This window comes from Colius striatus, chromosome 4 (genome assembly GCF_028858725.1).
Source record: "Colius striatus isolate bColStr4 chromosome 4, bColStr4.1.hap1, whole genome shotgun sequence".
NCBI lineage: Eukaryota > Metazoa > Chordata > Aves > Coliiformes > Coliidae > Colius > Colius striatus.
This window is the reverse complement of record NC_084762.1, coordinates 34047608-34074245: the sequence shown is the minus strand read 5'-3', so window position 1 is coordinate 34074245 and position 26638 is coordinate 34047608. Positions and strand designations below refer to the sequence as shown.

The 26638-nt window shown below is 40.7% G+C and overlaps 1 protein-coding gene across 7 annotated transcripts in view; it reads left to right on the top strand.

Annotated features, from left to right (window-relative positions):
- CARMIL1 (capping protein regulator and myosin 1 linker 1) overlaps positions 1–26638 on the top strand; it is a 212858-nt gene extending 186220 nt beyond the window's left edge. For 2 of the 7 annotated variants that reach the window (XM_061995596.1, XM_061995595.1), the window contains exons 30-39: positions 1233–1299; positions 1619–1815; positions 6228–6334; positions 8663–9095; positions 14009–14087; positions 16851–17084; positions 19733–19867; positions 22251–22397; positions 24914–25068; positions 25578–25660. In XM_061995596.1, the coding sequence (XP_061851580.1) occupies positions 1233–1299; positions 1619–1815; positions 6228–6334; positions 8663–9095; positions 14009–14087; positions 16851–17084; positions 19733–19867; positions 22251–22397; positions 24914–25068; positions 25578–25583 (1560 nt within the window). In that variant the 3' untranslated portion in view covers positions 25584–25660. Of the gene's footprint in view, positions 1–1232; positions 1300–1618; positions 1816–6227; positions 6335–8662; positions 9096–14008; positions 14088–16850; positions 17085–19732; positions 19868–21789; positions 21928–22250; positions 22398–24913; positions 25069–25577 lie in introns of those variants that run through there. The other 5 variants (XM_061995601.1, XM_061995597.1, XM_061995599.1 and 2 more) reach the window with 3 other exon arrangements.

Genomic DNA, 26638 nt, shown 5'->3' with positions numbered 1-26638 from the left:
TCAGGGAGGTTGTGGAGCCTCCCTCCTTGGAGGGCTTCAATGCCTACCTGAACGCATTCCTGTGCTACCTGATCTAGGTGAACCTGCTTCTGCAGGGGGGTGGACTAGATGATCTCTAAAGGTTCCTTCCAACCATACTATTCTATGATTTTAAATGGAAGTATATGAATGTCACCAAAGCCAGATTGTATCACCCTACCTCAAAAGGAGACCATCTTTGCAAAAGTTGATTAATTTTAAATTAACCCTTTAGAAAATCTGCCAGTCAACTTTTTTTTGAAAAGTCCTAGAATGCTGAGCTACGTCAAGAGGTTTGGAATTGGGGATACATGAATTTCCTCTAGCAAAACAATCTTTCTTGCCATGCAAACTTTCTGAAGAGTTCAGGTTAGACATTAGGGCAATTTTCTTACAAAAGTAACAAACTCAGGTCTTAAGTTTGGATATTTGTGTGCTCTTCAGGCAATATACTGTTTTGTTGTGGTTTTTTTTTCCTGGGAATGTGAAGAGGAGAATAATAGTAGCACATCATTTACAGTAACTACATTCAATGGATGCCAATGTAACCTTCCAGCTATTTGCAGTGTATCTAAAGTCCAGGGAAGTGATGTGTTTGCTGAAGATACTGCTAACACTGATACAGTGGTTTTGCTTTTTGAAGAAGGGCTGTGTGGTCCAAGACTGTATATTCCTAGGGAAATTTGGTGAGCTCTATGGTGTAGTCCAGAGGCATAGGTATCTGAATTTTAATCATTCCCAGAAGCATGTCAGTAACAAATTAACTGAGAAAGTGTATTTTCTATAAAAAATAAAATTTAAAACAAAGAACAGACTACCCCTGTCCAGTACTGGATGAAGAAATTACGTTTTCTGTGCCTCATGACCTCAAGTACAGAGGTGAGGTTTTAATAGTTACCCTTCTATACAGTTGAAGATCAATGAGTTGGTGCATGGACAGTTCAAATAATCACCCTTTGTATAGCCTAACAGGAAGAATAAATCACCTCTCTGATTCTATTCAAAGTTAGTTGAACAAAAGGTCAATTTAAAAAATAGTTCTGAATGTTTCAGGAGAGGAGAAAAATCTTATTCCCACTTGGTTTTAAATCCAACCTGATCTTGAAATGATATGTGGGCTTGAAGAACCGATTTGTTGGATAGAAATGAAAAGTTGTTCCTTTGTAATTTCTTCTGTCCGCTAAAGTAATTTTTGTTTTGTTTTATGTTGGTAGATGACACCTAAATCAAAAAGGAAAAGCATCCACAGCAGAATGCTCCGACCAGTGTCCAGAGCTTTTGGTAAGTGAGAATTTCTTGAAACCTTTTTGCTGCTTTGCTTGCCTGAGGTGCTTCTAGGTAGTTATTGTTTGAAAAGCAGAGGAGACTCACCCTTGCTCTGGATTGTACTTGAGGCTTAACACTGGTTGGCTTGTTTTGTGAGTCCACTATTGTGTTTGGCAGTAAATATTTATTCACAATGCTCTGTCTGCTCACAAACATGTTGTGGCTGGGTTCTTTAAATGTGTTTATAATTCTTTACCACTAAAGAGTGGAATGGCATTGTCTTTCATTTTAAATAGCATGTTAAATCTAATTAGAAAGTTTTGATTTCTCTTAGAAATGGAATTTGATCTAGATAAAGCACTGGAAGAAGTACCTATCCATATAGAAGACCCACCATTTCCTTCCAGCAGGCTGGACAAACGAACTTCTGGATTCATTTCAGAGTTGCCATCAGAAGAAGGGAGAAAACTGGAACATTTTACAAAATTACGGCCCAAAAGGAACAAAAAGCAGCAGCCCAGCCAAGCAGCAGTGAGTCTACATTAAAATATTGCTGGTGATGTCATCTGTTGATTGCTTTTTGCCATGAGCCAGGTCTTGCCATGCAATGAGGACAACTGTTAAAGTTTTAGAAGCCATAAGCAACTATTTAATTCTCTTTCTGGTATTCATGTCTTTCAGTGTGCAGTCTCTATTACAAGATTTTTGTCTTGTTTGACACAGCCCAAAACCAGGATATGTTGTTTTGTTTGTTTGTTTGTTTGTTTAAATTTGCTTTTATTTTTTCATGGAAGCAACTTCTGGAGGTACTTTGAGCTTTCACAGGAAATACACAAAATATCATGAGACTTTTCAGTTATATTGCAAGGGTTTGTTAAGTCTTAATCCTTTATTTCTGCCTTTAGTAATATGTGGTATCTTGGCATGAATTCTTATTTCTGTCAGCTCTCAGAGGAGCTACTCTGTGACACCCAGCTTCCCACAGCTCCTTAACTAAAAATGGTGTTTGAGCCAGCAAATCTGCATAGTCACATATCTGCTTTTCATGCTGGAGCCTGCCTTAGAAAAACAAAACAGAAGAGCACTGTCTGTCTACGAAAGACATTGGTGTCAACCCAAGTATATGTGTCTAGAGCTCCCACAGTTCCATTTCCTTGGCATACCACATCAGTGAAGGTTTATTTCTGTGATGCTATGTCCTCAGGGTATGTAAGGACAGATCTGGAGGAGTTACAGAGCTATCTCACAGCACAGAGCACAGCTGATATGATAAGTAACACCCTTATCAAGGAGCAGCCAATGCTTCCCTGAGTCATTCTGCCTAGTAGTGAATATATGTGGCCCCTTCTGCTCCCTGAGGATTGTCAGCCAACAGGACTCTGTTGTTGGGAAAGATCATATTAGGCAGTAGAGTGCTTTTTGGACTACTTGGAACTGGAGAAACTTTCAAGCAGAGGAAATACTCAAGCCAACTTTCCATTTTCTTGAATTTCACAAGGAAGGAGAAAGGTAGCAGAAGGATGGACTGGTCTCTGAGTTGTAATGAAAACACATCTGTGTTTACTCCTTCCAGTTTCAATTCTACAGAACACACATGTTTTCTCAGTTGCTAAACTCACCTCTCTTACAAATTTACTCAGAGCATCCCATGCTATCTGCACAGCAGTGTGGGAAGAGGTGGGTGGGGCATGGGAGGGCAAGTGCTTCACTATGAGACATGGAACTAGGACATACAATAAATGCTCAATATCAACAAAAAACTTATAGTGAAGTGTTTCATCCTGTGATAGAGCAGTGTTGTGGGAGTGCTCACCCAAAGAAGGGCAATGAAGCTGGTGAAGGAAGGGTCTGCAGAGAACAAGTCTTGTGAGGAGCAACTGAGGGAACTGGGATTGGTTTAGTCTGGAGAAAAGGACGCTGAGGGGAGACAAGATCACTCTCTACAACTACCTGGAAGGAGATTGTAGAGAGGTGGGAGTCAGTCTCTTCTCACAAGTAACAAATGATAGGACAAGAGGAAATGGCCTCAAGTAGCACCAGGAGAGGTTTAGGTTGGAGATTAGGAAGAGCTTTTGACTGAGGGGGTTGTTAGATACTGTTAGATACTGGCTGTCTAGGGAGGTGATGGAGTCCTCAGTCCTGAAGATATTTAAAAGGCATGTAGATGAAGTGCTGAGGGGTGTGGTTTAGTGGTGGGCTTGGCAATGTGAGGTTAATGGTTGAACTTGATTGGTCTTAAGGGTCTTTTCCAATCCTAAATGATTCTACAGCTCTATACTGAATTAATTAGGAAATTAGGTAGTTATTTGGTTGCAGAAACCTAAAAGAATTTTTTTACTTTACCTCATTTGCTCCTGTCTTATTTTTATAGCCCATTTTCATTCCTAAACAAATGCCTAAACAAATTTTAGAAAGACTTAAAGTGTTTGCTTCTGAAAATAAAATAGCCAAATTTTAAAGGCCAGAGTCATGAGTGGACTATGATGTTGTTTGCAGAATTGATTTGCTGCTGGTTTTGCCACTTTGAGAATACAGAAGGCAGCAGTTAGAAAAAGTGCTTGATATGTGAGAGGCAAAATCTTGACATTTTCTGCTGCTTAAAGCAGATTTGTTGAGTTTTTCGCTGTTCCCATTATTTCCATTTAGTCATTTAAGGGGTCTCAGATGATCACAGCTATTATTCTCTGGAGAAAAACAGAATGTAACCTCGTAACTGGGGGTGGGTGGGCAGACAGAAGAAAGATTTTTAGTTTTTTCAGAGTTTTTAATGAAATGAATGTTCAGAGGGGAAATAAAAAAAAGAGAGAAAGGTGAAAAAAAGAAAGATGAAACAGTTGTTTATCATTTAGATTCTTTTGATGTCTTAACTTCTAGAGTTCTTCTACCAAGTGTGAAGATTGAGTGCAGCAGAGAGGAACCTCTAATGTATAAAAGTGTTTGAGATTCAACTTCTTTATTTCTGCTTCCAAGCCATTTTTTTCATTAATAGAAAAACATAGAATATTTACTTTTAAACTTAGGCTAAAAAAAGAGAATTGACAAACAAAAACTTAGCAATTTTTTTAGGAGCATAAAACACAAAATAAACCAGGGTTTAATCTTTTATATTAATGCTAGTCACTAAAAGCTGTTGCAATAAACATATGTAAGAAAATCCTGGGCCATAAGATGCTTAACAGGCTCTCAACGTTTTTGTATGTCTTTTTAGGAATTTGCTGCATTTTCAGATGGAAACAGTTTTCTTTTTTGAGGCAGATTTTCTCATTTACTATAGAACCTTGGATTCTTGCATCACCTACCCCTCAGGAGATGTGCTTGCCTTGTTCCTACTGTCTTTTATCACAGAATCACAGAATGATAGAGGTTGGAAGGGACCTATAAAGATAACCTAGTCCAATCCTCTGCTTGTTCCTATTATTTGGAGGGCACCAGTATCAAATTAACTTATTTCTATTGAAATGCTTCAGCCAGCTTTGATTGCTATTTTTTGACTGAAAAGGTAAATATTCACATTGAGACAACCATCATAGGTGTAACCAACACAGATGTTAGTATATGCATTGCTTCCTGGTGTCAGATGTTCTAGCTAAACAAGTTTCCTACAAAGCCCTTAAGGTATCAGAGTTGGAAGTCTGAGAATTTATTGTGCTGCTTAAAATAAAACTATTTTTTATAGAAAATATGCAGTTTGACTGACACCAGAGCAGTTGTTGCCTGATGGGCTCTTTCCAGATCAATATTATGTTGCTACAGCACATATCAATAAAATATTATCTTTGATAACAAAGTAAATACCAGGCTTCTAAAAAGGTTCAGCCATGGAAAGTAAATGTTTCATGGGTATGTCAAAGCATTATTTTGTATGTAATTCATTGTCCTGGCTAAATGAGACTGGCTTTGATGTTAACAGCAGCTTTTAAGAATATTTGTTTTTCTTTTTAGAGGCATAGAAAGTAGTGTATTCCAGCTGAAAAAGGAAGGTTGGATTACTCTTGAGTTATGATGGCAACTAGGAGATTCATTGATTTAGGTTGTTTCAAATTACAAACCCCATTATTTTGTGGTAGACTGATTCCTGGTCATTGCTACTACCAAGAATACAACTGTCTTGTGGAGTCCTCTGTAGTCACCTAAAATGTTTCCATATGGCATTTAAATTGAAGGAAATCTCTCTACTGCTAACATAACTTTTTTCACGTCAAAGCCATATATGTGAGCTAGACTGTGTGAGAAATCCTCCCAGGTGATATCAGGTTTCATCTTTAAGAGGCTGAAGAGTCACCAGCTAATCTTCGTAGGCCTTTGTGGTTGGCAGGGATTGCTAAATCAGCCTGGATTAGATCCTTCTAGTCACCAACATTCAAAATATGGGCATTGAAACCAAAGAAAGGGAGCAGGTTTTCCATTTTCAGACACTCAGCAAAAACTCTGTGTTTTGTTCCTAAAGTGAAATACCTTATTCTGTATTTATAGTCTCTGCTTTTGGAAATGCTGGATTGACTGAATTCTAAAAGGCTCTGTTAGCCTGCTGGAGCTCTGCTTCTAAATCTCTAAATCCAAAATCCAGAACATATCTTTTTCTCTGAATAGGGAAACAACTATCTGTTGAAAATATTTTCTCTTCAGGTCACCACCTGATCAGATTTTGACTTTTTTGCCTTAGCTGATGCTTTTTGTTTTCTAACTGAACCAGAGCTCTATTGTAAAAAGACCAAGGCATTTGATTTCTGGCCTCATGCATTTCAGTATACAGTTTGTCACTGATGTTTTGGGTTACTTTGGTGTCATGTGTCAGCTGGTCTGCCTAAAGTGGTAATTCCAGTGGTGAATCCATTGCACAAATTTGTCGGCACAAATAATTTTTATAATGTCTTAACTCTGAATTATTGTCATGGAAATAAATCTGCTTAGATTATTATATACCAGGGAGTTTTTCTTGTCAGGTATCTGCTGGAGTGCCTCCAGAAGGGGATCAGAATGGCCTCATGGGGAGAGTGGATGAAGGTGTGGATGAATTTTTCACTAAGAAAGTGACAAAAATGGATTCAAAGTAAGTTAAAAAAAAAAAAGTAAAAGTCCATCCTATTATCTGAGCAAGTTACACTTTTAAGTTTTATCTGACTTTCATTGCTTGTATCCAGAGTTGCTGTTGTCAGAAAATACTTTAGTAGTGAAGTTGTGAATTCAATAACCTTCCCTTAAAAATGACTACTTTGAAACAAATTGCTTTAATACACCATGTGTGGGCGATTATTGACTAGTGTGTATTTTTATGATTCAATTGACTTCATTTTACCCTTCAGTGCAGCTCGTTAGAGCTGAAACAGAGGATCTCCACTCCAGTGCTAGTAGTACACACGGGTGTGTCTGTCCAGTAAGGGCTGCTGCTGGACACTATGTTCTGACAGAGGGCAGTAGATTTATGTTGTTTTAGAAATGTGTTAAAGTTTTGTTTGACCAATTTGTAGCATTCCAGATTTAGGCAATGGGTTAATCTGAAAGATATGTCTCCTTCAGCTTTGTCTAGGGTTTATACAGCCTATACAGTTGCTTTGTAGCTGTTTGTGTATTTACAGAACCATCCATCTAAATATCCTTGCATTCATGCATGTTCATGCATAGAAACACACACACACAAATTTAATAAATAAGAAGGTTAAGGCAATTCCCAAACAACTTGGAATTCCCAAACAACTTCTGTGCTGCATGTAATGTCCATGAAGGAAAATGGTAGGTGTTAACTGTTAGATAGCTGTGGCAAGAAAGCAAATGTCATGGTCATTTATAAGTATCCATTGTGATATGTGAGGCCGTGGATGATACACTATGTATAGTGGTAAAATTGTAGTAGTTTCAAAAAGTATATTAGCCAGGCTAAGTTCAGGGTGCCCACAGACTACTGCATCCTCCTTTGATTCCTTTGGGCACCTGCCAGCCACTGGTTTCAAATGTCCTGTGAACTTGCCCTAGCCCTGGAGTTGTCTGATGCAGGTGTGTTATGCATGCAGCTTTCCCCTCAAGCGTGAATACTCTGCTCCTGAGAAGCCTGTAGAAAACCTTACTGGCAGGTTTGGGGTTGGTTTGGGTTTTTTTGAGGATGAGTAACTGCACTATGAAGGTGACTTATCTGTGTTCCTTATTGAGAGAAGGTGTCTGTGCCAACTAATTCCTCTTTCAAGCAGGGTTCTTAAAGGATAAGATTCTCCAAAAACTGTGCGAATCATGGGCCTGGATTAGTTTTTCTTCTTTTACTAATGGGCAGATACAAACCAGAGAAAGTGCACCCTGGAAAACAGAGCAGAGTGAAATTGGGTGGCCACCAAAGCTGCTCTATCACTGCCCTTCTCAGCTGGACAGGAGATGGAAAATACATCAAAAGGGTCATGGGTTGAGATAAAGACCAGCAGATCACTCATCAATTACCGTCACAAGCAAAACAGACTCAACTTGGGGAAGATTAGTTTAATATATCACCAGTCAAAATAGAGAAGGGTAATGAGAAAGAAAAACAAAATCTTAAAACACCTCCCAGCCTCTCCCTTCTTCCTGGATTCAGCTTTGCTTCTGATTTTCTCTGCTGGGTGGTGCAGGAGGAAGGGGAATGGGAACTACAGTCAATTCATCTGACATTGCTACCTCCTGAGCGGGAGGACTCCTCAGATTCTTCCCCTGCTGCAGTGTGGAGTCTCCTCCATGAGCTGCAATTCTTCATGAACTACTCCAGCATGGTTCCCTTCCATGGAGGCAGTCCTTCAGGAACAGATTGTTCTACACAGGGTCACAAGTCCTGCAGCAAACCTGCTTCAATGTAGGTCCCCCCACAGGGCCACAGCTCCTGCCAGGAGCTCACTCCAGCATGGGCTTCCCATGGGGTCACAGTCTCCTTCAGGCATACATTTGTTCTGGTGTGGGGTCCTCCCCAGGCTGCAGGTGAGTCTCTGCTGCCCCGTGGCCTCCATGGCTGCAGGGGCAGGGCCTCACCATGGGCTGCACCACAGGCTGCAGGGGAATCTCTGCTCTGGTGCCTTCAGCACCTCCTCCCCCTTCACTGACCTTGGTGACCGCACGGTTGTTCTCACATTCTCACTCCTCTCTACTACTGTTGTTGCACAGCAGTTTTTTTCCCTTCTTAACCCAGAGATACTACCATTGTCACTGGTGGGCTCTGCCTTGGCCAGCAGTGGGTCTGTTGGACACAGGGGAAGCTTCTAGCTGCTTCTCACAGAAGCCACCCTGGTTGCCTCCTGGCTACCAAAACCTTGCCAAGCAAGAATCACACAAAAGATTGGCTTTTCCCGGGAGGAGTCATTTGGGGATAATATTTAAAAGAGAGGGCAGGGAGTTGAGAAGAGTTTATAACATCTATGTCCTTTATTAGGAGACCATCAACTAAAAGTTCAGACGGCAGTGAGCCCAGTGAAGCTGGTGATGAGAAGAAGAAAAGAGACTCAAGGAAGAGTGGCTTCCTTAATTTAATCAAATCAAGAGGTTCCAAATCTGAACGTCCTCAGACTGTGTCAGTGGCAGAGGAGCCCTCCTCACCCAAGGTTGCTGCAAAAAGTCCAGCTGTGGACACAAGCAAGAAGGAGATAAAGCCTGCAGAGCAGAACGGTGGTTCAGACCGATCTGAGGAATTAAAGACGCCAGACTCACTGGAGGAGACACAGACAGATGATGCAGCAAAAGCTGAGAGGGGTGACAACAAAGGAAGCCCACAAGGAGGCCGGAGGTACGGTGTGCAGGTGATGGGCAGTGGACTTCTTGCAGAAATGAAAGCCAAGCAGGAGAAGAGAGCAGCCTTCGCTCAGAAGGTAATAGCATTTTGCTTTCTCTTGAGCCGTGGGAAAATAAGAGCAAGAGCTAAATGTCTTCAGGGGAGATAGATTTGGTCTACAAGGGTTAGTGGCTGGGGCTTTGACACGTCATTCCTGCTTTATACCAGGGATTAGGGTTTTCCTGCAAGAGAATTGTTTTCTACTGTACTGGTGAATACAAATGCCCTGGCCAAGGACTAGACTGCACATTTGCAGCAGGAGATGCACCCCTAAGCGTGCACTTTCTCTCCTTTTGTGCGGGAGATTACGCCAGCTCTTGTGCTTGATGTCAGGACATCACAGGCACAGAAGAGGACATGTAATTGTTTGCATGTATTACAGAGTAATTTTTGAGTGACTAGTAAGCACAGCTTGCATGTCTCCACTCTGTATAATATGTGGTTTGTTCATATATAATGGAAGCCTGCTTCACCAGAGGTAAAGCTAGGACACGCTCACTGTGTACCCCCAGCACATCAGTATCTCAGGTTTTTGGCAGTTAACTAATGGGTAGGTGGCTGTACTCTTCTCTTTTGTAATGTGAGGTAGAAAGATTAAGAGATGTACTGTATTTTAAATTATATATTCTAGCAGACACTGTTTACAGCTACTCAGTTTATAAGTTTCTTGTTGCATGTTTTTATGTTCTTTTGTACCACATCTGGTTATTTTTATGCCTTTGATTTCTTTATTTCAAATACTGACACTCAAAGAAAATAAGCTTTTTTTTTTTTTAAAGTAATCTATTCCCAATTGTCTGGCTGGATTCTCTTCACTCCCTCTAATTTTCTCCTCTGTGAAGTGCTGATGCTGGGCAGGAACCCTGCTTCACTTCACAAATGTGCAGAGTGGAATATCCTTGTGTCGCTCCAAAGCATTTTGTGCCAACCTGTTTTGCCAGATGCCCATTTCCCATCAAACTTCCCCATTATCATCTCCCACTTTCTGCCAGCTGCAGTTGGCATGCGCTAAAATTACCAAAGGATCAGCCTTTTTTCACTCTGTTCCTCTGCAATGTGCATATGCAATGTGTAATTTGGAACACGTTGCCTTATAACAAAACTCATCTGCAAGCTTTGCTGTGTTTTCCTTCCTTTAACACATTACAGAATTGACTTGCTGCAACCGAGCAAGGCATCCAAAGTTCATTTTTACCTTTCTTCGTAGTCTTACAGTGCTTGCCATGATGTCTGAGCCATTGCCGCAGACATTGGAGTCTTAAAATAAGCAAATCTCATTGATTTCTAAAATACACAGTTTACAAGTAAAATGGCATATGATTTTAGAAAAGACTGTTATGCTCTGTCTTTAACTTATAAAATACCAAGATACTACAGATTATATAATTTTTTTACAGCTGCATAAGTCATGTATGCTTGGTGCTCTTCCAAGTTCTTACCACTTGTCATCTGAAGTTGTTAAGATCTGGAATGATGTAACTTAGGTAGAATATTAGCAGGGATTTTTTTTTTAAGAGAATAAAAGTCCTCTCCAAATCATGAGCTTTCATAGCATTCATTCAAAACTTGAATTTCATCTATCAAAAAGAAGAGTGGTTGCCCCTATCCTTAATTCTTTAACTGGCTGGAAAGGTTACTCTTCTTCTTTCAGGTTTACTTTTCAAAAAAATAATGTTACTGATCTCAGATTTTTAGTTAGATTTTGTAAAAATTTATGTTTATGGAATGAAAAAGCAGGTTGGGTTTTTTTTTTTTTTTAGTGACAATAAAACTGAGTAGAAATAGGAATCTGTACACAGCAGGGCACTGAGTTATCCATTCTTAATGTTGCCCAGACCATGCAAAATTGAACTGCTGTTCACAAGAATTTTTCACATACTTCATCCTACATTGCAATACCAAATAATTTAGGTTTGCACTTTTATTCATGATATTCATGAAGGTGAAAACCATACAATACCCTGACAGCTGAGCTACAGAAGCTGTTAAATTGTCTAGGATGGGTATGACACCAACTTTCCTTACATCTTCAAATTAATCAGAATTCCAGTATGATAGAAAATTGTATTTTCCTTTAAGGTACAGATGGCTGCTCATATTCTGAGCTGTTTCATATGAAAACAAAGCCAGAAGGAATTTACTATTTAATTCATACCCTATTGCAGTCTTGTTACAGATACAAGTGATGAGCAGGTGCACAGTAGAAGGAAAGATGGTAAACGCTTTTTTGTTTTCTTTTGCTTAGAATACAACGTGCGAATTGGCATTAATGGTAGAGAGGAGTATTTGCAGATAGTGTTGCCTCTTGGTGCACAAAGAAAGATCTTTCAGCTCCATCTAGTGTTTACAGACTCAATTCTTAAATACCACGAGCAAGACCTATGAGCAGGCAAAGATCATCTGTAACCTATTTATTCACTTTCCATGGCATCCAGAGCTCTGCAGTATTTTCCAAGCTTGCACTAATCATTATTAAAAGTAGAGCCTGGACATTATTTATCTACATGATAAATTAAACACATTTGGCTGACACAACTGACAGCTTCCCAGAGTGAATTTTTTGCAGAAAATGTTTTGTAAAGTGTGTAGTCAAACATGCTAACAATCTAACTGTACTTTTAACTACTACACTAATAGATGCCAGCACTACCTTCTGTACTTGTCTCTGTATATGGTCGTACTTGCTCACGAGTCCCATAACTGGGGAGGGAAGAAGGAGTTGTAGTGAAATTATTTTCTTACTGTCATACAGCTCTCAAGTAATTTACTGTTATGTCATGCCTATATCTTCAATATTTACATGGGAACGTGAGTACTTCAATCAAAGTTTATGAGAATTCACATTCCATGAGGAAATTGTTGGTAAATTCAGATCTCAAAAGTGTTTTGTTTTGCCGAGGTATGGAAGGCAAATCTTTAAAGTGGAGAGTAGTAGTCCCTTCAAAAATGTATAGCCAAGGCAGTCCTAGAAAGAAGCACATGACTTTAGGAGGTGGAGAGGTGACAATTATCCAAAATTTCAGTGGCAGTCAAGAAATTGGTACAAAGCATGATGTTCCTACCAGCCTTGAAGAGGACTTTGTTTTGTCTGTACAAACACCAAGGCTTCCCCTTACAAGTCATAACATTTCTAGAGTGCTTCTGATCAGAAAACTTTGTGTTGTTTGTCTTACACTTTCTTTTTAACACATACATGATTTTATACTTAAAATCTGTAGAAATATAATCTCTTAGAGTGGATAGTTCTCTGTATCTGTGTTGGGGTAATGACAATTCCGACAGCATCCTCCTTAACGCAATATGACATTCAAAGTGCACACTTGTGCTTAGTAGTTGGGAAGCAGCGTTACCCTGTCCGGTCTTATACAGGCTTTCAGCATCTCTGTTCTGTTCTTTCTGGTATCGATGAGAGGGTTTGTTTTAGGAGCTGTGAGATTACATGAGCAAAATTGAAGCATCAGTAAATCTGTAAGGCTGACCACACTGTTTTCTGCATCGCTGCCCAAGATCTGCATTTCTTTAAATGCCTGTGTTGAATTACCACTACAGGGGAGAGACATGTGGCCAGTGTGGGTATTTAGAGATCGTTCCTTTATGTTTGTATTTAAAATACTATTTTCACTCTAAATCAGTCAATTTTTCTAGAATTAGTATGTGCCACTGCGTGTGTAACCATTCTCTTCCTTCTTACACTTCCTTTGTCCAGTCTTTATCTACGTGCTACCCCTAGTTTTTCAGATTGTAAGCTCCAAAGGGTGGTGACCATTTTGATGTATGATGCATGGCAAGAGGTTTCTGAACTCTGTGTGACAGCCAGATCCTAGCACAAGTCACACAGAATTTGTGTTGGAACAGTAGTAGCAGTGTCCCGGACGTGTCAATATGACTTATGTGCGGGTATATGACCAACATCAGCACAAATCATTTGCTTTAAGTCATACACCACGCTACTTGTCTTGAAGTAATGAATCAAGATCAAGATTGAAGCTGCCTGCAGAAGTCTATCCCCACTTTTTTAGTTTCAAAAAACACTTTTTTACCTAGCCTTATCTTTATGAGGCTTTCTGTCATAGTATATGTTACATTTATTTTTGTGAAGTTTTTGTATCCTCTCATTTATTCCTCTGCTTAAGCTTTGGTAGCAAGTAAGGCAATAAAAGAGGCTGGTTCTTTTACAAGTTGTGTATCTAGGCTTCTCCTGGTGAATATACAGGTTTCAAGCTCACTTAGGCTAAAGCTATGATATGACAAAAGTCTTCGCACTTTTTATTTTGAAAAAGTTTTCTTTCCTTCAGGATGTTAGGAAAGCCATTTTTGAGAATAGAAAACTTAGCCAGAATAATGGCACATGAACAAGAAGCCCCCTTTATTTAGAGGTGCCAAGCATCCAGCAGTGCTTGAAATGCATAGCTTTAAACACCTTTCAGTACATAAGGTCTGTTTTCAGAAGAATCCTGTAAATGCGTGAGTGCTGTTACTTGTGTAAGTTGGAGGTTTATCTGAAATAAATTGCTCTTGTATGAGGAAGAGCGTGAGATCCCTTCAGCACTCATATTCAAAATTGAGATCTTCAGAAAAATACTTTTTATTTTAAACCTAAAAAAATGATTTTTGGATATGGAACTGTCTTTGAAGAAAAGATTGTTTCTAACTATTATCTTCAGTTTCAACTCGTGTACACTAGGAGAAATGTGTCGTAGAAGACAGAGTGTCATTGCAGCTTTGTACGTGTGTCAGTTACAAATCGACATCGTTTTCTTCCTGCTTAGATCTCCAAGACCTGAAAGAGAGAGGAGAAGAGAGAATCCACAATTTATTACTATCTCTGCTTTCTCCTGCCATGTGATTTCCAAACTAGAGCTTATTTTATTCCTAACAGAACCACAGAGTTTGTTCTGTTAGTTAATCACAGGTATATGACTAATATGAGAGCTTTTCTCACTCTTTCAGAAGCTTGGGAATGACACAACTCCCAGAGAGTCTTTTGACACGGCGATGACCTCGGAACGACTGGAAGGAAGTGGTACAGGTACAGTTTGAATTTCCTCGTATAAACTCTTTATAGAAAACGAAGAATGACTAACCTCAAAAACCTCACTTCTCTCTTCGGATTGTGTGCCTACTATTGCTTAAGCAAAATATGAGCTTACACCACACAGAGAGGATTAGAAACAAGCTCATTTTTTTGTCCTATACTGGGCAGCATTTCTCATGAAGTCAACTCTAGGGCTGAGTTGATAGCTCAGCTTTTACTCTTGGATTCCGTGTTGCACAGAAGGAAAAGGACTTGGTGCGTGTGCCTGGAGTGCCTTTGAAAGGGTGCTGACCCATAATGCGATCAGCAAAGCTGAAGCTGAACTCAGGAGCCATCAAAAATATCTCCACACAAAGAACTGAAGCTCCTGAATATATGTGATGACCTAAATATGACCAATTTGCAAGGTTTCTAGTAGTCTATGCATGTACCTCTTTGAGTAGTCCTGGCTTTCTGCTGTCAGAATAGATGTCTCCTAGGCAATAGCAGGTGGCTCTTCCAATGGTTTACCCAGCTTGACCAAAGCCAGGGCTGTCTGCAAAGCCGTGGAGGCCCTTGGACACTACACTCATGCCCAGAACAACTCTCTATTGTGTACAAAGTGGAGTTGAGCCTTGAGGTGCTTACTGCACTGAATTCCTCTGCACCTAGTCCTATTCTGCCCTTGTCAAGCTGTAGTCCTGGGCAGTGCCTACAAGATGAAATTCTGGTCTCTGTGCATACTTTTGGGACTGGCCACTGAAGCATTCAAAAGGAATTCAGCTCTGGTGGTTTGTATATACTACATTTTCTGGACCAAAAGGAGTGGGCTGAACTAGGAAATCCAGGTCTGATTTCTGAGCAGCAATGGTTAGGTATCTTGCAAGCATGGCAAGCGGGGCTGCCAAAACACACAGAAACAAGGCTGAAAGAAACAGGCCAAAATTAAAATCTAAATGTGTCTGTCTTGAATGAGCACTTCAGAAATCAGTTTTGAAGTTTTACACCTTTCTAAAGCTGTTATAAAAAACATATTCAGAGCCAGGTGAACTCTATAAATCAGTGCTCTTAAAGCCAGCTTATCCTTTGAGGAGGACCTTGTGTACTATGCATCTCCTGATATCATGAAGCTGAAGTCAGAGGAGCAAGAATAGTTTGCCCTTGGGGGATTAGAGTAGCTGAGGGTGTCTGACCCCAATTTTTCTCTGGTCTTTGTCTCCGTACATGACACACTTCACCCCCACCTCACTGCACTGTGCATGCCCCTTCCTTTCGACCTCCAGCTGTCAGTTCTTTCTTTACCACTCTTGCCTGAGAGCTCCCCGAGGCTGCTCTTTGCTGTTGTGGCTGCAGTTTGTCTTTGTTTTGGGTTAATTTATTTTAACTTACTGGGTTCTCATGTTAGCAGGCCTGAGGTTAGGAAGGCACAAAAGAGTGGTAATGGAAAATTGCTGGATTTTGCTAAAGTAAAACTATAGATGATGATGTAGAAGAGAACAAGGGGGTTTTTATTCCTTGCTTCGTGCCTGGATGTTGCCCATTTTTTGTATGCAAACGGTCACAGGTGTAGAAGGTGTCCTGCTGTTTGGCTTGCGGTGTGAAAGTCGACTGCACACGTATAGACACAAACTCTCCTTGTCATGCACCCATGAAATTACATATGCACCACACAACTCTTTAGAGTTTACCAGAGTTTAGCTCCATCTGGGCTGAAAAACAGCTCCCTAAGCTGGAAAAAGGTATTGGAGATTGGTTTACAACAAACTGGATCAACACTCCTCTTCCTTCCTCCCACTGCTGTTAAAATACCTGTGCTCAGTGCTCTGTAACAAGAGGAGTATCTGAATGGGAACAGCAGGTAGGTAGGTCAAGTCAGCATCTGTGAGCACACACTTGGTTTTGCCAAGTACCAAGGTCACTAGTCTGCATTTCAGTTACTCTGTCATTTTCTTCTGAGAATATAGATGCGACAATTGTTAAAATTCCCTAGCTAACGTACGAGTTCCAACATTATCAGTGTACATGCCACATACCAGCTTTCAAACTTCTGAAAGCTGCAGAGTAGGAAAGTAGGGCAAGCACTTTACTTATTTGAAACCAAGAGTCCATCAGGCTTCCCACCCACGTGCACAGCTAGATAGGGTTGATGTATTCCTTGGAAGTCAGCATAGCTTTATCTGTAAATAGCTTGGTCTTTGTTTGGGATAAATAATATGTTGATAAACTTGCTAATGTGTGGAAACTGTAATCCATATACAGAGTTACTGGATAGATCAAAATATTATGTAAAGAATACTTTGATCTCGGCTAAGTTTCAAAACCTCCTCTGGAGCTTGCTAAAAGCAACAAAGAAAGATATGTAGCCTGCTGATCGCATATTTGGGATTTATTTTCTGGGCCAGGGTTTCTCTGTTGATCTTGGATACCCAATCTTTTGTCTGTGGAGGCACAAAACAGCCAAAGGCAGCTTTTTCCAATGCTCCATCACTGCTTTCTCAGCAGGTAGGCTGTACCATCTGCTCCCAGAAACACAAAGGAAGAATAACGTCCAGCCAGAGATGCCATCATCTCTGAGGCAATTGAATGATGAAGCACTAGTGGATTTAGATGCTTTTCTTGCAGTGATTTTTAATTAAGTTTTAGGAATTCTCTTACACACTCACACAACAGTGCAACAGTGATATGTGAGTTAACGATGGTGTTTTCCAGATAAGCATATCTGTGCACAGAGCCTTCTGTGTTCCAAGAGACTTCATTGTATGTGTTTATTTGTTTTAGTGCCTAAACTCCAGCAGACCCTTCCAGAGAATCGTTTTGCCTCGAATAAAGGCGACTCCATCTCAGCATCATCAGAAAAAAATTCAAAAGCTGAACCAAAGGCAGAAGCTGGTGCAAAGGCAAGAAGTTCTTCCAATACACCGACTAGCCCAAAACCCCCACTGCAGTCAACAAAGCCCAGCCTGGCAGGACGACCCACAGTGCCACAGAAACCACGCTCTGCCTCTCGCACTGGTGAGGAGCTCTTCTGCACATTCATCGTTCTCAGCTGGGTACTTCCCAGTGGTGTTTGTTTGGGCAAAGGAGGAGACACCTATGGCTACATACTGAACAGGAATTAGAAGTAGAGGGACGGGTTCTTCAGTCATTTGCCCTTGACTTACATCCTTATTTTCCACCTCTCTCTGCTCTAACTCAAATAAACATACTAAAATGGCTTGATCTGTGATCTACAATGATAAAGTCCAAGGAGAAGCAGTAGCAGCAGTGGCAGAGTTGTTTTGAGTTAGCCTGCTTTCACAGAAGAGTTGAGCACAGACAGCTGCTTCAGCATCAAAGCCCTGTTGTAGTAGCACTGACAAAACCACGTTGCCTTAAAGGTCCTTGGGGTTTTCTGGCAGGCTGCTCTTAGCGCCCCAATAAATGCCTGCTGTTCTTGAAAAATTCACACTAACTGACTGTTTCTCACTCTCTTTTTCCTTGTTTTGCCTTTGTTTCTTTCCTTATTAATATTGACTGGAAATAATTGTAAATGTGCTTTTATAATCCTGCAACCACAAAACCCCAGTTGAATGCCTATTAACTTATGCTCTGTCCTAACCTCCTGTCTGAATATTATCTCAAGGTTTCCAACAGTGAGAAATATTTCAGCAGATCTCCCATACGTTTGTCTGTCTGCTATTTAATAGGCCAGTGTGACAACCCCTGCTGCCCAAATACAGCCACTGCAGTTGAGGAGAATCACATGCTAGTTTGCAGCTCCCACAGTGGCTATGGCGAGTACAGCTTAATAATTGCAAATGACTGAAAAATGCGAGCACAGCCATCTATAAAAGATGTGCTTTCTGGTGAGGATGAGGTTGCAGAGGGATATTACAGCCTCCTCTTTGCCCTTCATGTGTAACCTGAACATGACTTAGTCTTTGCACTTCAGTGAGTAAAACATTGTTCAAATACAAAATGACCTCCAGGTTTTAGATGGCTTTAAATTTATTTTATTGACCATTGTAGAAATGGTCATAAAGGTGAGAGATACCGGGTAAGATGTTCACAAAGATGAATAAAATAGGAAAGCGTGGCTTATCTGGTGATGCTTAATGTGTAAAATAATCAATGTGTTATCTCAAAAATCTCAGGTATCAGAAAGACCTGAGCTATCTGTTTCTGCTAGTCCCTATTTCCTGCAGAGTGTGCTCTGCATTTAACATAAAGAGTAACTAATATTTACCCAGAATAGGCCGGCTCCTTGGATGGCAGCAACAGCAGTACTGCCTCTGTTGCAGCCCAGCTTCTAGTACCTGTAGCAGCCTTCAGGCTAAACATGCCCAGGCGACGTAAGGAAGCGGCCAAGCGATGATCCTACTTACAGTCTTGTTTCCAGCTGCATGGCCAAACTAATGGTAGCAAATTTTTGCTAAGTAATCTGAGGGCAAGGGAACACAGCTCAGATGTCCACGAACTATCAAGGACTTGAAGTGATTCCTCAATCAAGCCTGTAATAACTTCAGTTCAGAAATATGTAGCTGTGTTTGTCAAGAACCGTGCTCATCCATATGTTGGTACTGAGCTTCCCAAAGCAACCGGCCTCACAAGCACATCAAAAGCTTGGAGAAGGTCCAAGAATTGCTGTATCTGTTCAGATCAAGTTGCATTTGGAAAGTCATCACTTTCCTGTGCTCAAAGTAAAAAGATTGACTCTTTTGTGGTAGCTCCTCAATGGTGAGGAAAATTCCTATTAATTTCTAAAATGCAACTGAATTCACTCAGTTTGTACAAAACTTGTACAAATATGTGATACAGGTGATACCTTGAGATCGTTTTTCCTTCTATCACTGCTAATGTATCTTCCTAGCTACTCTATTGCATACATATGCCACTGTTTATTCCTTGGAAAGCAAACATACAAGCAATTTTAAAGTGATCCATTGTAGCTGTACTTTACTACTGTCCAAATGAAGGACCTAAGTGTAGGACTGAAAAGGTCTTTCCTGTAAGGGCTCTAAAGATGGTAATCAACATACCATATTTATATCTACCATATTTATATATTCAGCCATTTAAACAAGATATCCAGATGGTTTAAACTGGTTTTTAATTTAAGTTCCAGATTTCCTCACAGTCTAGAAGACAAAGTATTTTTTTCTATTTAGAAAACCTTTCAGATGCTATCATGTTATGTACTGGAAATTTCCTCCTGGGTATACAGAGTTCTGGAGGCTATTTATGAAATTTGTTTCCCTGGTTCGCTTTTATGCCTTGTAACTGTGAAATAGGACATCTGAATTAATCATTTCATTCTCTTTCAGGACAATAAAGGTAGAAATGCAAAAAGTATTTCCAAAAATCCACACAAAATAATTTTCAGCCATTCTTTACAAATGGCATACTTACTTCTTGCAGGAAATTCAGTTGCTCTCACCAGTTTTCCATTTATGATACAGTAACATCAAAAATGCTGATATTGAGATCTTTGGGTGTTGAAATTCTTTTGCCTGTGTCCTCTTGACATATTGTAAATTCCTGAATCCTTCTTTTCCTGACATAGATTCTATCTGTTGCATGTTTGTATATTATGGTGACATTGGGACCATCATAACAGCACCATTTCTGTGAGCTACAGTGCAAATATAACTTCTCACCCTTTTGTTCATGGTACTCCACAGAGGATGCTCCAGAGTCTCCCTCTGGCCCCAGTTCCCCAAAAGTTGCCCTCCTTCCACCTGTGCTGAAGAAAGTTCCTTCTGATAAAGAAAAAGATGGTCAGAGCAGCCCCTCCATCAGATCCTTTTCTCAAGAAGGTAGGAGTGTTGATATAACTCGTGTTTCTGCTTGTCTTCTTCTAGAAGGTGATGTGTTATTGTCCCCTGATTTGTTTTCATTTGTAAGGGAAAAGGGTTATTTGTTTGGATGAAAAAAGAGCAAGGAAGTATATCTGGTCACCTGTTCCTCATCTCCTCCACCCATGAGTTGGTGCTCTCTATTGTTTTCCTTTGACCAAACCAACTAAAAGATGAATATCTTGGTATTAATAATGCAGCTGAGCAATTACAAGATCCTTGTGTTGTGTTTAATCTGAATCCAGATGCTCATTGGCATTAATCGCACCCAGTAATGTGAAGTGCAGCTCTGTAGTTCAGCACGTTCCCAGGGGAGCAGCCATGACCTTGTTGCTTGCAGCCAGCCTGATGCTCTGTGGAGTCACTGCACATGACTGAGTTCATCTCCTCCCCAGTCTATGTGGCAGGGCAAGACTTAGTGTCTTTTACATATGCCAGTAGACCACTGCCTTTTCTTTCCTGATTTTCATGTGCGCATTGCATCTCTACTTTTGTTGATGCATTTCTTTGCCTGCAGTTAGCTCTTAGAACAGCTAAGGCTTCCTCTGGTCGTATAGGATACATGGAAAAGTTGTCACAGATATGTTGCTCAGAGTGGTGTTAGCTGGCACAAATGACAATGTTTGAAATCTAGGGGCGAGACTTCGTCCTTCCTGGGACTGTCTTTGAAATACCCTCTAGATGAGAGATGCAAAGCCATCCCCAAAGTGGATGATCCAAAGGTATATTTTGAGAAGCTTCTTCCTTTCTCTCCTAAAACTACAAATCCCTTTATGAAACAACTGGCCTCACAGTCTGGGTTTTGCTCTGCTTGGAAAGCCATTGCTGTGGCAGCTACTATTTGGTGACCACATGCCAATGCATCAATTATTTCTCTATAGGTTTTGACTCTTGCTCCAGCAGCCTGTATGATGCTGCTGGGCTGCTCTTGTGCCATGAAGCCAGCAGGACCACTACAATCTGACTGCATTAGGTAGATTTGGCAGAACGTGACATACCCAAAAACTTCTCCTGTGTCTGGAAAGGGCTGAGGGTTCACATGGTCTGGGTTGCCAAAAGCTGACACAGTCGGTGGTTCTGTGTCTGGGAAAGACAGTAGGGTGTCTGAAATGTCTCCCAGTGTCTGTGACATTATGAGGGCTGCAAGGCAGAGTAGAGCCTATTTATTCTCCTGCATTTAGTCCCTTCAGAGACTGAGACAGGTGAACTGGGCTACAGCTTAGGGATCAGACTCACTACACTAGTGCCATCATGTTGTGAATAGTTGCAGTCAAAGGCCCTTGCCACAACGTACTCCTCTTTCAGCTGATAACTGTATATGCTAGAGTCCTTGTTTTCTCTCCAGCTTTTCACCAGTCTGCAAGACAGAAATTGTTACTACATAACTAGATAAACACGATGTAATGGGACTTATGAGAGATACACTTTAATGTGGGGTTAACCTCACTGTCTTCTCCATCTTCCTGTCATGAGAGGAGACATATTGGAGAAGCAGAGAATACACTATTGTAACTACACTCCTTGTGTGTCACAGCAATCTCTAGCACAGCGGGGGTTTGACAAGGTTTTCATTTTGTGGTTGTCACGCAAGAAAAGGAACAATGGTTTTGTTTTTTAAATGTTTGATGTTTGCACAAACACCCTTAGGAAAAAGGCATCAGACACTCTGCTTCCCTCAATCCTTGTTCCCTTAGGCACACCTTCACAGACAACTTGGACAAACGCAGGATTTTCTAGTTGCCTCTACCTTGCACTGTATGAAATCTAGCAATAATAGTTAGAATGCATAAAACTGTGTTTCCACGTCCTAACGGAGATGCTCTGCTTTGTAAAATAATGTTCCAGAGTAAATTCTGTTTCTTTCCTTTTTTATTCTTTTTCAGGTTTTGCTTTTTCTATATTACCACTCTACCTCTTCACTTAGTCATTCCACTGTCTTTCCTTTCTGCCATCTCTCATGGTAGCATGCCAAATTTATTTCTGCAACTGGTAAATCACTGCAAATCAGCCTAAGTTAGTAAACAAAATTAGATCTCCTGCAAAAGAAAGCTGCAAATTAGATGATGCTTGATTATCAAATTGCTTTATGTTAACAAGTTTAACTGTACTTGGCGAGACAATATCAAAATACACCTCTGTACACAGTGTATACCTGTAAGTTCAGGCCATGGTTGCCAACATATGCAAATATCTAGACTAAATTTAAGCAAGCGTCTGGCATGTTGATTACTGCTCTTTGAATAATTGATTAAATGGGATGGATAAGTGAAATCATTTATATTACTTTCCTTATATGGGCCTACAGAAGAGCCTAGGGGTATAAATTAATCCTTTTCCCTGCTAGAGCAAACAAGAGATTGTCAAAAAAGAGATACAGCTCCTGACTGTGCCCAGCCATCCGGCGGTGAACAAACCACTTCGGGGCAGTGTTCTACCAGTGCAGAAGAGGAAGCTCATGTGCCTGGGCAGAGGAAGGCACAGCCAACTTCTGGTTAGAAGTTTTCATTTTTCATCAAGACAGTGCATGAAAACTGGCACTAACAATCACTAAGGAACGGCAATGGCAAAGAAGCCACAGAAGGGTGTGGGCTTGTTCCCATGGGAACTATGTGGCCTGGAAAAAATTCCAGATAGGGAAAATGCACACACATTTCTTCCGTGGTAACACCGGTGCCCAGTGCTGTATAGCACCCACAGCCCCTCCGCAGATGAGGGCTCATTATCTCCTGTGACTGCTGATTGCAGTGTTGGTAGCATGCTGCCCTGTCAGTACCCTGCAGGTAGACCTCTGACAAGCCTTTCGTTTTTGAGGTGCCTTTACTGAAATATTTCAAAATGATGTATTTCAAAATACATTATGTATTATGTAAATTCCATGTTTCAAAATACATTTCAGGCTGAATATTGTTAGTGCCAGTTTCAGTACATCATTCACAAAATCATTTGAGAACCGGGTAAATCAGATTATTTTGACACAGTGTACAGATTTTCAGCTGCATAAACAGATTAAAAAAACCCAAAAGAACCCAGAACTAACACTGTGCTGCACACCTAAACTGCACTTTCTGGAGAGCAGCTTTGACTTAACAGTGAACTCATTTATTAGACTATAAAAATACACGATTGATCTATGTGTTTTTAAAATATAAAAGTTCCTGTTCTCAAATGGTACACGTTTACATGCTTCTCTTTACCTCTTAACTGATTTGTTTAAACAATGCTACAAAATTACTTATTTTCTGAAGTATTTTAATGAGACATTTGAATATCTTGCACAATTATATTTACCCACAGTTTCTTTCCATCAGACGTCATGTATCGCTTGTGTAACATCCTCAGGCCAAAAGGTATAAGCTGAATTCCTTTTCATATCATAGGATCAAAATTAGCCCACCCAGACTTGGAATCTGTGATCCTCACCATCATCAAATTATTATCTTTCAGTTCATTCTAAGATATTTCTCTGACAGAGTAAGTTTCAAAAGCTGAGGTGCTGCCACAGATCTGTGAAGGTAAACTGTGTATGGTTTCATCAGGGCAAGGGTAAGCTCTTGTGGTAGAAGCCTGCTTGCAGTATGTGGACTTAAATGCCTGATGTATTTTTCAGGCATTTTGGGGGTAAACTACTTGTCTCGATTTATCAGGCCATAAACTAAAATGACTGATGCAGGATGCATTCCAGGTTTTATTTGAAGAGTGAATGGAAGCTCAAAGGCCATGTAATTAGTAGGAGGTACTGGTATCAAGAAAGACTCAAAAGTTTCCAGGTACCTATTTCTTTGAAAAGCAGAGCTGTTTGGGAAGGTGGAAATGCCTAGTTTATTTATTTAATTTTGTTACAGAATTTAGGTATGTTAATCTTCTACAATTCCTTTAAATATCTTTCAAAACCTTTCTCAAAATCCATTCTTCTTCATTCCCAACTAGCAAAGCCATGATTAGAATGCAGCAAGCCTGTAGCTGCTGGCTCTCTTTTCCTTCTGTGATTTGGCTAGCACAAATAAGGAAACAAGTATTTTGGACTCAGGAGAACTATTTGGGTAGCAAGTGTGCTGTGTGTGCGGAGGTGGGTCTCCGCAAGACACATACTGGATGCGTCCCTTCTGCTTTTGTCATGGCAGAGATCCAGGACAAGACACTGTCTGTGCCAAACGAAAACGAGCCAGGGATTTCTGTCTCCTGTTTCATGGCCTGTTGGCAGTCACTGGCACTGCCTGGGAAGTCATGCTGGCCCCCGGGGATGCAAGGAGCATCCCTCCTCAGCCTGCCCCAGCAGCTCAGTAGCATCCATTCCCTCAGGGGTCCTCTCTGCATTTTCCACTTTTCTGGCAGACCCTAATCATAGAATCATAGAATCTAATATGGCCTGTCACAGCCTGAAGTGGCCATGGAGATGCAAGCACAACAGCCTTCTGCTTGTCTGGCCCTGCACTGGCCAGAGCTGGGCATTGGTGACAGGGCACGCCACCCTGGCCGCAGCGAGGCCTTAGGTGAGTGGTGCACAGGGAAGAGGAGGTGGTGCTCTGTTGTGGCTACTGTGGTTAACAGTGCCTTGTTAGGAGAGGCATGCACAAATGGGAACAGGCAAAAGGACCATTGCAAACCAAAGCCTGGTGGCCTGATCTTAAACGGGGAAATCAAGTTCTCATAACATTTTGAGGGGGTGAATTGAGATGACTTGCAGTAAAGTCATATTTAAGGACCACTGTGTGTTTAAAGGTTCATTTTAATTGGAAGTATGAGGTTTTAAAGCTGTCAATCCTTGCTTAACATCACCCCTGTTGATGTGTATAATAACTCTCTTGGTACCATAGCAGTTTTAGATTACTGATTAGATCAGAAAGCTTAACAAGGTTTTATAATCTTTCCAATTTATTTTCAAGCTTATAGATTTGGGGAAAACCCTGGCCTTGCCGGGATTTGAGGGTACTGAGCAAACAAAGTGGTTACTGTTTGTGCTTAGATCATGGCAAGTGTGTATGTCCTCTTACTTTCTCCCCTGTGAAGCACAGCAAGGTACAGAGCCCATGGTCTCAGCTGGAAGATGTGCAGGTCAGGCTCAGAGCCATGAGTGTCCCCCTGATCAGAGAACAGAGGATACATTAGGACCTGGCAGTACTGGAGGGACAAGGAACCACAGTTCAAGTAACTTGGATGCCAAGGTGAATGTCTGTCTTGATTAAGGCTGCTGAGTCAAAAGGGAGAATATAGATGAGTCCTGATGGGGAGACAGGCCTGCCTGGGATGTGTGATGCTGGGCTGAGGGGTGCCCAGTGAGAATATCCCGCTGAGCAGTCAGTGCATCATCTGACACTCAGCCCAGCTGGAAAACAGAATGCAGTTCTGGTTTTGAAAGTGGAGTGATCTGAGGAAAAAAGTCTCCAGGCCCTTTCTAATGATAATATTTATCCATGTCATAGTGGAGTACTGAGTTTCATATTTTGAGTTTGCCTGCTTTCCAGCCAGCAGTGGAATCAAGTTTGCTCAAGCTCTCACTTCTTTCTCACCTTTTTCTCTGTTGAAGAGTTGATGGACCGATGCTACGCTCACTAATCCAAATGAACTGAGTGTGAGCAGGAACAGGACCTGTGTGCGTGAATGACTTTAGTAAAAATTCTTTTTCTTCCTCTTTTCTACAATTGTTACTAAGACCTATTTCTGTCTTGCACAGCTGTGAAAAAAAGCCCTGGGCAGCAGCCTCATGAGTTCCAGGAGCTGAAGCAGAGGTCCCTGAGTAAAGATGGCCATCAGGGGAGCAAGTCCAGTGACTCCGGCGAAGAAGCAGATAAAGATTTTATTTTTGTTTAGCAATCAGTACAAGAGCTTTGTAGAGCAAGAGCTTTTTATAACAATCAGGGTAAAGCAATCAACAGCCCTTCTAGCCAGCTGCTCTTTCACCACAGGTACATTTCCATGGGGAAAAACCTGATCTTCCAATCGTGATTTACAGTACATTCACTTGGCATTGGTTCGGTCCTTAATTCCTGTTCTGTACAATGCAGACGTTCCTTTCCATGCCTTTGCTAAAGCCAGCAATTCTCTCATGTATTCTACTTGAACTTCTCTGAAGCAGCTACAAAAGGTGCCCTGAGTTAGGGCGTTTAGAAAGCAAAGCAAATTAACTGGACGCTGTCTTACACTCACACACTGTACAGCAGGTAATGTGTTGTACTGCTGAATGTAAATGTGTCAGATCTGCACGTGACTTACCTATAAATATATTCTTACGGTATGCAATTGCACATTGTAATTATATTAAAAGAGCACACTAATAAAAGAATTTGTATAGATTATATATATTAAATGCTTGGGTATGGTTTTTACATTCTCCCATAGGGAGCTTCTTTCTTCCCGTTCTCGTACTGTACATAAAGCTCCAACGCTTACATTTGTGTACCGTCAAAAAGCACAACAGAGAAGGATTTGGATGACGTATAATCATGGTATGCTTCCACATTCAGATATTAATGTATATAGTTGATTGGAATGATGGCAACTGAAATTTTATTAATATTGGTGTTTTCTAGAAGCCTTCTTCAGTTCTGTCTGCATATTAGCTTACTTTCAGTGTGTAATCCTACGAGAAAAATAGTTTGACATCTGTAAAAACATTTCAGCTTTTAAGGGAGGGGTTGCAAATTTCACAGCTACCCACTTACATTACAGGTTGAAGGGATTTTATTCATATGTATATTTGTAACAATAAAACAAAAAAAGATTTTACAACTGAAA